Here is a 13,969-nt window from a genome sequence, read left to right as displayed (position 1 = left end):
TTGACTATAGCATTAAAAAAATTAAAACATTATCTTACCCCACCACCATCATCCCAATTTAATAATTCATTTGACTTTACTAACCCGTTAAACAATAATTCCTTCAAAAAATAAAAAACTCTTAAAAGATAATAATTTAAATAACAGAATACCCGTTTGACATAATTTGGATAAAGTTTATTTTTTAGAAGTGTAAACTCTTAAAAATTGTCCTGGAGAAATGAACAATATAAAACTAACCTATTTAACCCAAAACACTATTATCCGAAGGGTTATAATTGGATGAAAGAAAAAAAAAAAAACAAGAAGTCGGTTTGTTTAAGTTTTTTTTACTATATCTAATGAATCACTTTGTTTCGAATAATAATTATTTTGTGTTACAACGAAACATCAGGAATGTTAACAAGATGTTATTTAAACCTTTTTTTTTCATAAAAACAATTATTTTCTTATAAAATGAATTTTCTGATCGTAAATAAACATACATGAAACTTTTTTAAAATCTATAATATATAATCACTAAAATATTTTATTCTAGAATAACATTTTTTCTATCTTCAACAAATCAATCAAACCTAAAGGGGTGCTTCTATTTTATTGAAAAGAAAAAGAAAATAAAAAAGAATTTACTCAATATTTTTATTCTCTAAAAACATTATGCATTAATTATACAATGATCATGTAAGTCGATACAATGAATGGGGCTTTGAGAACTCCATTAATTATTAGCACAATAATGAGTTATCAAATATACATAATTGAACAAACTCAAACTCAAGCCGTTGTAGACTAAAGATACTCATGCAAACTCTAAAAGGGAACAATGCTGCTGCAGCTGCTGCTGATGATAATAGCATAGTTGTACTTTTTCTAGTTTGACCTGGTGCAATCAAACCTAATTTCACCTTGCTTTCCCGTTTTAACACCAACCCTTCCCAACTTGGTAATTGCATCAATAAAAGCTTTCTGAAAAGTTCTTTCATCTGATGCAAACGAGTTGACTGTAGCCTTTGACCTTTCATCTGTAAACAGCACCTGATCAGAGGTGAAGAGACCCTGTCCATTCTGCAGATTCTTGAAGTATTGGTTGTCAAACTTCTGAGGCGTCACAGGGTCCATGTTTATGGCAATTCTAGGATCAACCTTTAAAGGGCACATCTGTCTAAGCTGAAAAGCATATTGTAAATCCAGCGTTGGATCGATTCTGTTTTTGGGGCTGAAGTTGTAGATTCGTTTCGAGAAGCGGTTGCAGTGAGAGAACCCAATTGTGTGTGCACCTAACATATATAAGATTCTTTAGTCTCTTACTTTAAAAAGTATGACTGCATAAAAAAAAAAGCACCTTTTTTTGTCAGTGAAGAAAATACCTGATAATGCAATCATATCTGTCTGAGATAGGCCATTGAAGTTGAACATGGAATTGAGCTGATCCAAATTGAAATCAGGGTGAGGAAGATGGCGTTGAACACTTGCAATAGTAGATATTCTACCATCACGCCTTCCCAATTCAACATCGTAAAATGGTCCCCCAGCCTACAATATTATGCACTTGTTACTGTTTGAAAATGCAATGTCACACAGTGTAAAACTCTTAATCTGCATGCATGGCCGGTATTGGATCAAACGGTTTAGAGATAAAGTGATAGAATTGTTTGCCAATAATGCAACTATAAAGAAATTGCAATCATACCAAATTTACAACATCCCTAGTAGCCAGAGCGAGTATATCAGCACAAGAGACTTTGTTCCGGCACTTGGGGTCACTATCAACAGCTTCCTTGGCTTTAATCACTGTGTCAAAGCCATCCCCAGCAAGAGATATGTCATCAGGATGATCCTTTTCTGAGTTACTATTTGCGAGCAGAATTGAAGCATCACAACCCTGTGTGCACAACAACAAATTTGTTTATATATAGTTTTGATTTCACCAGAAAAATGTTCTTAAACTGATGGCATATACTAATTGTATAAAGCATATATATAGTTTTTTGCAGGTTCCCGAATGCAAAACTATGCACACATAATTTTCGTTTTAGTGAACTGATATGGTTAGTAATTAGAGGTATTTGCGAAATCAAAGCAAGCTAAGTTAAGAAAACGATGAAGTGATGAAGAAGGTGCACACACCCTCACAAAGCAATCATGGAAGTAGAGTCGAAGAGTGGCAGGAGCAGTGACAAAAGTCTGCTGGAACTTGAGTGCAACAGCAGAGCGTACCAACTGCTCCACATTGGGGCATACATTGTTGTAGAAGCCAGGAGTGAGTTCAGCTGAGCTTATAGTTGTACTAGTCAAGAGAAGCAGCAAGGAGAAGAAGACAAAGTTAGGAGTTTCCATGTTACTGACTCTTGTATTTTGCTTCTTCGATTTGGTTCCAACATCTATGTTGTGTATCCACTTATATATACTCAACATGGCCCCCACTTGAGCATGAGCAACAAAAAAATATGTAGTTCATAAATAAATAGTTAAACAAGAAGATAAAATATATAATTGGGGAATGATTGATGAGAGAAACAACAGACATCTGTTTCACAACAGTCTGGCAATTTGATATGAGAAACTGTGATATTGACTCTGAGAATGCTTTAAAAATGGAGGCTAATTATAAGTTGCGTGAAGCATCTTGTGTTTAGTAATCTGCGGATGGATGAGGCTGTTATATATTATTATATTAGTATCAATTTTATAATCACAATAAGAATAGTAGGTGTGCACGACCATGGATAAGCATGTTACTATGGAAGAAAGAGTTTTAGTTTATGAACTGATATGGAAAAAACTTTTGTTTTCTATAGATTTATGTCAAAGAGACATTCATCTTGATACTATTTATTCCTCAAACAATTTTTGAAGTTTTATTACACAAACTACTGAAATGAAAATCTAATTTTAATGGAAAAATGATGGTAAAAAATACTTAAAGTAATGCAGCACTTTTTTGTTATCTTATCTCTTGTCTCTGAAATGAATCAGATTTAGATGGTAAATGTTCGTTTACTTTAAGAGAATGTCTAGCTTGTTGTTTGGCATTACGACATAGCCAACTCAATTGCATGTGACCATATGCGTATAGACTCATCTTGCCTAACAACTCTTCTTAGTTGTTAAATATTTTTTCCTTAGGAAAAGATCCCTTCTTTCAAAGTTCAAACCAAACAACTTTTTATTTATTGTTTCTTTTAAAACAGCCAATCCCTACAGTTACATCTGTCAATCCCTGCAAAACCAATCACATTTACTAAAAGCTAAATAATTCTACTTACATTAATTTCTGCAAAAAAAAAGTGAACTTGTTTGCCAGTATATATGATATTTTTGTATAATTTTGTTCTTTTTACAACATTATAGTGGTCAAAATATCATTTTTTTCTGTCTTTCTATTAATGTATTATTGGCAGCATCACCAGAAAAGAACAGTAAAATACAGTGACATCACTCGCTGCACACCATCCAAAGAGACAGAAATACATACGAAAATCAAATTGTATTTAACATGCTTTCCATGTCTAAAAATTGCAAGATGCTAATTATAGCTTCAATTTGCTATATTATTTTTGTAGTTTTGCTGTTATTTTTCATTTTTCAACGTTATGGGGCTTATTCAATATTCAGCACGTACTTTTTTTTCATATTTCTTTCTTCCACGCTAGTATCACATACATGTTTCTTGAGAATAGTTTCCTATATCAACGCCTGAATCTCTCTTTTAAAAACACCAACAAGTAAAAGAATAGCAAATAAAACCATTTTTGTTTTCTAAGTCAAAGTTTTCCAAGGTCCAAAATGCAGCTCGACTTAAGAGACGACTTTAAGAGATTTGATTTGTTTCGTCAAGTAGAATTTAATTTATCGTTTTTATAATATGCCATCTTGAACATTATTTACTTGGTATTAGTAAGTACTGGTACCAGCTAGATTATTATTATTATTATTACTATTATGTATCGAAGAAAGTAAGCGTGTTATTAAATCAATATTGAGTTTCATCTGTTATTGTAAGAGAGAGTAGCAAAGAGAATTATTTTTAAGAAAAATTTATGTGAAAAGGGTAATTTTTTTTCTATGGTTTTAAGCAATAAAATATAGATTACTTTTTCTGATTGATTACATTTTTATTGAAAATAATTTCATCACAGGTTAACGTTCAAAACAAAATTACAGCATAATTCTCATTGTCAAAAGTTACACTGATTTTAATTAATTTTTTCTTATATAAAGTTTTTCATGATTCATTTTTGCAACTTATAATTGATAAAATAAAATAAAACAAAATATATTATCCTAAAATATATATAGAAAAACTAAGAATAACTTGAAGTTTTTGAAAACTCTTATATGAAATAACTTAGACATTAAAAAATATTATTCCATAACATGAGACGATATATGTATTAATATCTACCTCTCATCTATTCACATTAATAATGTGACTATCATAAAATAAACAAAAGAAAATTACAAGAAACAATAAAATAAGCTAGTGTACAAACAAATTATTTTGAGAAAATTAAATCATATCAAATATAAATTAAACTTGGATTAAATACAATAAATTATATGTATTTCCCCTCAACATATTTCAGTTCCTTATTCTTTTCGAACTTTCCCACAAAGCTACATCAAACCCCATTTTGAAGACTCAAACTCAAATAACCACGACCCTGAACGCACATCCTCAACATCATAGAGAAAATAAAACCAGTTTAGAAACTAACTTCACCTTCAAAATGCACTCTTCATTTTCGTTGATTGATAGAAGAATCTCACAACTCAGCTGGTCTCAATTTTGATTTCAACAAAAAACCCTAATTCACCCTAATTTCAAGTCCAAAAATTAAAGCTTTTTTTTTCGTTAATTTTCGAATACTAGATCACGATTTCGTTAAAACAGATGTTATACGGTTGGTTACGTAAAAAGTGTTAGTCACATAAAAGAAAAACTACGGACGTTTATCACTAAATCCAAAACTTTCTAAAAGAGAAAGAAAAATTTATCAAAGTTTTGCAAGAAATAAACAAAAATTGCATAATAGTTTAAAAACCAAAAACATATAATTCTATTTTTTTTATTAAATAACAGTTATACAAATATAATTTAAAAAGTTGTTAAAAAATAATTTTAAACTAAGAAAAATAGAAGTGAAAGATAAAATTAAAAAAAAGCAAAAAAATAGAGGTGAGAAAAAATTAAAATTAATACTTTTTAAATATCAATTACTCCTTAAAAAATTAGCATTAATAATGGTTAGAAGGTGACTAAGGATATATATATATATATATATATATATATATATATATATATATATATATATATATATATATATATATATATATATATATATATATATATATATATCCCATCCTTTTATCGTATTAACACGCTAGTCTCTAATTCTTTATCTTACTGTTGCTCCGCCTAATTCTGCTGCACTGTCTTGATGCAAATCTTCACAGCCAAATTTGACTTGTCCTGCAAAGTTCTCTCCCATCATAATCATTGTATTTCAATCAACATGGAAACATACAATGATCTATCTATCTCAAACTAACATAAACTCATGTTTGAGTGATTTTCTGCCCCCACACCGTTCCTCCTACCTAACCACCTTCACTTCTTAATTGGTGGAATTTGTTATCACTTTTGGTTGGTTTAATCAGTACTGCCATCTACCTCAAAAATTAGCTTTAAAATAATTTGATGCCCAAAAAGCAGAATTCGTGCTCTGATCGTTTGACAGCAATCAAGTCTATTTTACCAACAAAAATGAATGGTCAGAGGTCGCAAAATACATCTATAACATAAATAAGAAAAACATAAAAACAAGCACCAAAAAATAACGTTTGACGAAATAAGCTATATATATTTCACATAACTAACGGAAACCACATTTCTCAAACCTATATAATATACATGATAGGATATGTTTACATTGCTACAAGTTGCACGACCACAAAAACAAGTTGATATGATATATTACATAATTAAAATAACAATTCTAAATTTAATGAACATCTTACTTTATTAGTTGAATATGTAGATTGCGGCAACGTATGACATACAGTTCAACTTGTAGCGTTGTAAAATGACCCTGTTAAAAGTAATTTCACTGGTCTGGGCCATTCAACCCAACATGAAAATCTATTAAAATTGGGGTTGTAATTTTGGTTTTGGATAAACAACTATGGACTCTTCCACTTGCACGTCAATTATGACAGAACTAGTCTTCCGTTAAAACATATTATTTAGCAAAACTCCATACATGAGTTCATTCTTCCAACAAGAAGGGGGAAAATTGCTCGGAGAAACTTTCCTTTCGTCGTTCATCGCTATGGCAACAAGTCACCTGCAGATGTGTTTTCTAAATAGTCAGTGAAACCTTGTACTGGATCAAAAATGTTATATGTATGAAACCTAAGCACACTGACAAAAACAATTGTGGAATGACGGGGGCATGCATGTTGGTATGAACTTTCTTGCTGATGAAATTCTCTCTGTTCTTCTGATCTTCTCTAGAATTTCCTTCTTATTCATATTCAGGTGTGACTGTTGCACTTCTCAGCTGGAATTATATTGTCATTCCTTTTAATTGTATTTCTCATTGTTGTTTAGATATGGGGTGAATGAGTGATTGTTCTTCATCCTGGATAAAATAATTACATATACAGAGGATATTCTGTCTTTTTTTGGAGATTGTGGTTAGACGTATATTATCAAATTCTGCACTGTTTCACTATATCTGATCAATCAGGTCAATTATCAACCATAGGAAACAAATTTGGTATATATAAAAAAGCCAAATTTGATTCATTAAGGTGAAAAATTAGGACCCCATCATGTACAAATAACTAATAAATTCCAAACATAAATAAGAAAACATGAGCTATAAAAATTCTATTTCTTAAACCTCCGTAGTTTCATGATACAAAAAAAAAACGGGATAGAAAGAATCATTTCACATGAAAAAAATGTAGAATTGTTTCTCCTCAAACCCTGGTAGAAGCAATGTACACAGCACAGTGCTGTGCCGCCCTTTCTATTTTCTAATATATTCAGAATTCCAAGGTAGAAGAGAACAATGTAACAGGTGAATATGAGATTCATTTTGTAGGATAATATAGACGATGGAAAGTAAAAACTGTCAACGTGCAATTTATTACCTGTCAGGACATAAAACGCAATAATGACTTTTCAGCTTCCATGAATAACTTTTCGGGGATCAAGCTGTCCACTACGATAACTAGAAGGAACAGTTGAAAGTTCGAGTCTTCCCTTCCATTCCTCGCCAGGTTTCAAAGTAATAGGCTTTTCAATAGCAGCAGCCTCTACACAAAGCATATGCTTATACTCATCATCACCGAAATCAGGCATAGACTTTGCTTTCTTATCCCAAGGATTCCACACCACTGCATAGATAAATGAGAAGAAAGCAACATTTTTATACCAAAGGACAGTGAAAATTATTCTTGTTCAATTCAAAAGCATCACAAACGTTAATATACCAACAACGGAAGGATTCTTATATAGGGGATGGAATGTTACTACCTGGTAAGAAAAAGGTTTATTTAAAAGGAAGAATTAAGACATCAAAATTAAGACAGGTGAGAACTTTAAGTTATATTCTACTGAGAAAATTGGTTTTTAACCCTATTTCATTGCATTCTTAAACTACAAAGAGCAATTTTTTATTCTTAAGTTACGTAGCTTTGAATAAAATAGTCCCACTGCCACCAGTAAACTTTATCAATGTAACATCAAGTAAACAAGATGGTGAGTTTGTTAATGATCACCAGAATCAGCAAGCCCATCTTTACGTAATACAAATGTCCTCTTCTTCTCATGATCAAGAATTGCAATCTTTGTAGGAGTGCTGAGATATATCCTGTCAACCTATAATACAACGAAAGGGTGAAGTGTCAGTTTCAACTCATCAAAGCATGTGAAAGCCAGTACATAAGGACAGGTAACAAACATCAGGCAGTTGTTACGTATCACTACAAATTGGGAACAACGATTACAAACTACGTGGATGTTTCCTTTTTATTATACTTTTTGGTGCAGATATGCTTCATGTAAGGCTAAGTGCAGTAGTCAAATCTACACCAATATACGAAAATGTATACACATATTAGCAGTTGCCACCCACCCGTGCTACAGGAAAGGTAAAAAAAGAGAAAAAGTGGGAAGCAACTGTTCAATAGTTTGTCAATAAAGAATAGTATACAACTTCCAAAAATGTTAGATACTGGCAACTGCCTCTCTTCATTCGCACACACAGAAAAAGCAACAATCAAATGGAAAATGTTCTTTTGGCATTGGTTCTTATTACGTTACGCCTTACTTGAAATGAGTCACAAGAAAAAAAAATTCAAGATCTATTAAATTGGTCTGATATATAACAGGCTCCATTTCACAGAAACTGACATATTTCATTGCTTACTGTTCAATAGTTTGTCAATAAAGAATAGTATACAACTTCCAAAAATGTTAGATACTGGCAACTGCCTCTCTTCATTCGCACACACAGAAAAAGCAACAATCAAATGGAAAATGTTCTTTTGGCATTGGTTCTTATTACGTTACGCCTTACTTGAAATGAGTCACAAGAAAAAAAAATTCAAGATCTATTAAATTGGTCTGATATATAACAGGCTCCATTTCACAGAAACTGACATATTTCATTGCTTACTGCATAGTTACTACATGTGTGTTCTAAAGCAAAGTTGAAAGGTTAATGATCTTACTTCTGATTCAAATGTTAAAGCATCCCCTTGTTCAGTAAAGCGTTTCCTTTTCTGCAAGTTGTCAAGATAATCCAACGTCTCTAACCCCTCCACCCGTACCTCACTGAATACAAGCCAACAAACTAATTAAATGGAATTAACACTGCAGCCTAAAACTATTTCCCTAACAAAAAAATAAAATAATAAATAAGAACTGACAATAAGCCAAAATATAAAAACAAGAGTTCAATAGGTTACATAAAATGAAGAAAACAAAAAAAAATATTAATTTAACCAAAACCTGAATATTTCACCACATCAAAGGAAGATTTTATCTATTGACATGCATCTAAAAAGGTATCTGGATAACGTGACAGAATCTGCATGCCATTTTAACTCTAGAAAATACGCTTGCAGTTAACTATATTTCTCTTGGAAGAGTAGGAAAATTTGAGTCCTCACTTTGCACCTTTAGATACAAAATACAAAAACCCACAGTTGTCCAAAAGGCCTCTTACCAATAGAGGTATCTATGTGTATATAAACCCATGTCCAACTCTTCTTTTATCCGATGTGAGACTTTGTTTGTACTCCAACAGAGACAACTTATAACTAAAGATATGCACAATAATACAAAATTTCACATTGAAGTGTGAGATAAAAACATGTTTCAATTTTCAAGCACTTGCCTTATGTCTGACACAGAGAAATATGTATGATAAGCAAATGTGAATGAAAATGGCTTCCCATCATTGTTAGTGTTCCTGATTCGAGATGTCAACATTAGCTCTCCTCCATGTCCAAGAGCTACTCTAAGACGAAACTCGAAACTAATCCAAAAGGAATGGTATATGATATTAGAAAGAAATATAATATGAACAATTCAAACAATGAAATAACAAGTAGTAAAAAAAACACAGTAAAAAGTATTTGCCAAGAGAATGTTACCTAAATAGAGGCTAAAAGCTTTAAGTGTTACTACCCATACCTGTGAGGCCAAATCTTGATGTCGTCCCCGGAGGGTTTAAGAATCAAATCAACAAAGGCTTTGCTCGAAGTATTTGTTGGAAATGGTGGAGGATTATCATCAATGGTCCAGAACCGGTTTCGAGCAAATCCATGTGAATCAAGAGGACCAAGGTTTGAAAACTACAAAGAGAGAGTCAGTATACTTGTATAACTAACCTGGAATTTAATTAGAGTAACATTTAGGAAGGAGGAATTCAGAAATTGCAATGACATTAAAAACAACTTATAACTTTCTTATTCTCATTAGTATCTCTGACTGCATATTATGTGTGATTGAGGGCAGTAAATATACAAGGCTCAAACAAAGAATCTCTTCCTTTTGGGATCACTTTTAATTATGCAACTGATGCCAACAGTCCAAGACCAAAACTATTTTGCTGCATGGGGTATTGGTGTACGTTGTTTTGTCTTGTTGTCTATTTAGAGACCAGTTATTTAGCTTGGGCCTTAATTGCAGTGTACTAGTATCCATATATAAAAAAAGACATAAGGATTTTGTGGGTTATGGCTGAAAATTAATCTTTTCTTAGTAGTACAATGCAATCAAATGTAACGCTGATTAGGTTTCTTCCCTTTGCCATCTCAAACTCTACAGTGTTTTTGGTTTATCTTAATTCCACTTTGCCGTGATCAATTTTCTTGGCAATCAGCTTTAAAAAATTATCCTATCACAAGCAAATTGTTTGGTTGGAATACCTGCTTGAATATGTCCTAAAACTCATCAAATTCAAAACCACATCATACAGCTGGGGCAAATAACCATTATTTAAAGTTCCCCCTCCCCAAGTTTTGCTATCTTTGATCTGACATCTTTACCCCAATATACGAACTTGTAACACTTTAGGTGTCCAACATCATGGTCACGTTGGGATATGGCTAATATCAGAGTTTCTCATAATCTAGAATTCAGTTTTGTACGGCCTTGCATAATTTTATCCTTCAATTGGAAATGAAATTTCATGAGTTATGATACTAGGCTTTTATTGCTCTAACAGAAATATAAGATAAGGTTTATCTTCACAACATTCTAATTTAAGATAAGGTTTCTGATCACACTGAGATATGAAATCTTTCCCACAACCACATGCTTTGCTCTCCTCTTCCTTCTCCAATTTCTACCTATTTTCCTTCCAGAGCAATATTATCACAATGAAAGCAACTATGGAAAACAGAAATATTAACATTAGAAGTACATACTTGAGGAAAACATAGTGGAATCCCTCCACGAATTGCCTTTGGAGGCTTAAATATAGCCTGCAAAAGCGCACCATGTTAATAAACCAAACCAAGACGAATCAGCGCTTATGAACCTCATAATTGGAGTTTAAAATTTTCGAAAGTATAATTACATTGATTAGAGCGTATTAAAATAATTTTCACTAACTCCAGTTATCCCAGAGAAAAAACCTCCCTTTTGAGCTGCAAAGACTAACTGTTATCGAGTGACTAATAAGAGGTACTCAAACATTTAATATTTGAAATCGTAAGCAAAATACAAAGCAGGAAATATGAATTTCAAGCCAACCTAGGAACCCAAATCCTTTAGGTAGTAGATTCACTCCAACATATAAACCAAGAATGAATAAGTATTAAATTAATAAGTGATTCCAAAATCAAAATGTCAGTTTTAAAAAAAAATCTCAAAACAGCTGACTCATTAAGATTGAAAAATATACTTCAGTTAAACCATTTTCTTTCCATGGAATTGTTCAGTTAAATCTAGCATTTGACCTATGAATGTTTTCAGAGGGAACTGATATTGACAACTGAATTGAGGTCTCATGTTAATCAGATTTCCCCGCTCGTCAGCCAACTGAGAAACACTGAGAACTTAATTCGATTATGTTTCACATTGTACCTTGCTGCTGAGAAAAAGCAATTCCTCGGCTTGGTCATTCTTCCAAGAAGTCACTTGACCACCGTACAAGTACACCTGAAAATCACAAAGACAGAAATGAAACCTAATCAGATCCAACTCCACCACAAACTGCACAAGCGATTTGCTACTTCAAAACCGATGCAAAAGCGGTAAAGTCAAACACCAAACGCACTCGAAGACTATATTTCACCGGAAATTAGCCTACAAGGTAAATCAAACTGCTTAGGAATAGTGTTTTCAGATCAAAATTCTTCAGTTGACAACAAATCTCGATCCAGTAAAAGCTAACGAGATCAGCACTCTACAACCGACAATGGGGACAAAACTCAACGTGGCAAAACCAAAATGACACTAACAAAACTTAAAAGCTTCAGAATCTAAAGGTGAATACGAATCCAAGCTAAATCGTGAAATCGAGAAGCGGATCAAGCAGTATCTGCTTCGAATAACATAGGAAGACAAACAATTAAAGACATTAATGAAACATAGGAAGATATAGAGATGCATGGAAGAAGTAGGAGGAAAGCAACCTCGGCAGAGCTTCCACGAGCATGGCGAAGAATAACCTTGTCGAGGCCATTGAATCCCTTCCTCACCTCGTAGCTACTGGAAGTAGTGGAAGAAGAAGACGAAGAAGCAGAAGCTGGCGATCCAGTAAAAGCTATAGAGATCAGCACTCCCCAACCGACAATGGCGACAAAAACCGACTTGGCAAATCCAAAACGACTCTAACAAAACTAAAAAGCTTCAGAATATAAAGGTGGATACGAATACAAGCTAAATCGTGAAATCAAGAAGCGGATCAAGCAGTATCTGCTTCGAATCACATAGGAAGACAAACAATTGCAGACATTACTGAAACAGAGGAAGATATAGAGATGCATGGAAGAAGTACGAGGAAAACAACCTCGGCAGAGCTTCCACGAGCATCGCGAAGAATAACCTTGTCGAGGCCATTGAATCCCTTGCTCACCTCATAGTTACTGGAAGTAGTGGACGAAGAAGACGAAGAAACAGAAGCTTGCGAAGGAATCTTTTCGGTACTCATTGTAACTCGATATTGTTATCTCTTTCTTCTCTGTTTCACTACCGCCACAATTTTTATATATATCTCATAATTAGCAACCTTCCAATTCTTTCTCAGACAAACGCGTCTCTGCAACTTCAACTTCTTCTATTTGTCTTTCTCTCTCTCTCTTTCCTAAATGACTTTCTGTTTACCTTTTTTCTAACAATTTACTCTTATTAATTTCGGGATTCTTTTGACGCGAAGTGAACTGCAAACGTGTTCAACGTGTAGTTCTGCCACTGATGATAAATTCATATAATATTCTTTCTCTGAATAACAGCTTTTCGGAAATTTTCCTTATTAACAATGCGTAAATACTATTGTAAGAAAGATCAATAGACGTAGGGAAATATAATTGAAGATCTCCCAAATCCCAATGACGTAACAGGTGTTTGGTGAGGTGAGTGTGGCATACTAACACTTTTCTACAACATACTATTCGTATGGACGATGTTATTTTTGGAATGAGATACTAATCAGAAATCATTAAAAGTAATTAAAATTTTGAAATATTTAAAATATTTTATCATAAAATACGTTTTTGTAGTAAGTATCTTCATAGAAAATTCAAAATATCTTTATACACAACTCGTTATATGGTTTATATCATAAAATTTTAAAAGAAATTAACATTTTAAAAATAAAATTCTAAAAATTAATACAAACAATTTGATTATTTGAAATTTTACCCAAGAAATAATAACTATAAACTTTTATATTTTTTTCGTTGTTCATTTCTTGTAATTTTCTCTTTCGTATCATGTTAAATTGACTTGCCTCTCCTCACTTCAATTTTGGTTGAAACATAGTTGATTTAGCTGAAAGTGAAATTATATTAATTTGGTTAAAGGTAAAGCATTGTTAACTTAATATCATTTTTCCATTGATGATGACATATTTTTATTTTAATTTAAAATTTATTGTAACTACTTCTAACCAATACTTTCAAGGTTAGTTTTTTGTCATTGTAAATTATTGTTATTTTTTTTAGTCATTGTTATCTATAATTTTCATTCCTAGATATCAACAATATCAAATAGGTTTTTTCTTGTTGTTATTGATGACCAATTTTACCAGTGTTATTAGAGTATTACTCTTTGGTATATAAGAGTTTTTCTTATTTAACATTTATCAAACTATTTTTTAATTAATATTAGTAATTGATTATAAAAATTTTGTAATCGATTATGAGAATTATTTATAAAAAAAATTAACTATACTTTCCAACTAGAACAATAGTAATTTCCATTATGGTTTTTGTTGTGTTT

The 13,969-nt window shown here is 32.3% G+C and overlaps 2 protein-coding genes across 2 annotated transcripts; both read right to left on the bottom strand.

Moving 5' to 3' along the window:
- Nucleotides 1-615: 615 nt before the first annotated feature.
- LOC108322168 (peroxidase 16) lies at nt 616-2,383 on the bottom strand. The gene is made up of 4 exons (XM_017554172.2): nt 2,128-2,383; nt 1,691-1,882; nt 1,368-1,533; nt 616-1,277 (listed from the first exon to the last, which is right to left on the bottom strand). The coding sequence occupies exons 1-4, from the start codon at nt 2,335-2,337 to the stop codon at nt 871-873; spliced, it is 975 nt and encodes a 324-aa protein (XP_017409661.1). The 5' UTR covers nt 2,338-2,383; the 3' UTR covers nt 616-870.
- A 3,621-nt stretch (nt 2,384-6,004) lies between these two features.
- On the bottom strand, nt 6,005-12,859 carry LOC108322167 (putative glucose-6-phosphate 1-epimerase). The gene is made up of 10 exons (XM_017554167.2): nt 12,540-12,859; nt 12,163-12,360; nt 11,612-11,686; nt 10,951-11,007; nt 9,713-9,873; nt 9,414-9,554; nt 8,746-8,848; nt 7,792-7,891; nt 7,162-7,407; nt 6,005-6,347 (listed from the first exon to the last, which is right to left on the bottom strand). The coding sequence occupies exons 1-9, from the start codon at nt 12,678-12,680 to the stop codon at nt 7,193-7,195; spliced, it is 1,191 nt and encodes a 396-aa protein (XP_017409656.1). The 5' UTR covers nt 12,681-12,859; the 3' UTR covers nt 6,005-6,347; nt 7,162-7,192.
- Nucleotides 12,860-13,969: the final 1,110 nt, after the last annotated feature.

This window comes from Vigna angularis, chromosome 1 (assembly GCF_016808095.1).
Source record: "Vigna angularis cultivar LongXiaoDou No.4 chromosome 1, ASM1680809v1, whole genome shotgun sequence".
NCBI classification, from domain to species: Eukaryota; Viridiplantae; Streptophyta; class Magnoliopsida; order Fabales; family Fabaceae; genus Vigna; species Vigna angularis.
Note: the sequence above shows the minus strand (reverse complement) of the source record. Positions and strands in the feature narration are given on the sequence as shown.

Excerpts from the sequence above, each read along its gene's own strand:
- LOC108322168 (XM_017554172.2), bottom strand. The coding sequence starts at position 2,337 with ATGGAAACTCCTAACTTTGTCTTCTTCTCCTTGCTGCTTCTCTTGACT. Across the intron at positions 1,883-2,127 it reads TCCATGATTGCTTTGTGAGG|GGTTGTGATGCTTCAATTCT; the intron begins GTGTGTGCACCT and ends TTGTGCACACAG. Across the intron at positions 1,534-1,690 it reads CTAGGGATGTTGTAAATTTG|GCTGGGGGACCATTTTACGA; the intron begins GTATGATTGCAA and ends ATAATATTGTAG.
- LOC108322167 (XM_017554167.2), bottom strand. The coding sequence starts at position 12,680 with ATGAGTACCGAAAAGATTCCTTCGCAAGCTTCTGTTTCTTCGTCTTCT. Across the intron at positions 7,892-8,745 it reads CTTTAACATTTGAATCAGAA|GTTGACAGGATATATCTCAG; the intron begins GTAAGATCATTA and ends GTTGTATTATAG. Across the intron at positions 7,408-7,791 it reads AGATGGGCTTGCTGATTCTG|TGGTGTGGAATCCTTGGGAT; the intron begins GTGATCATTAAC and ends TTATCTATGCAG.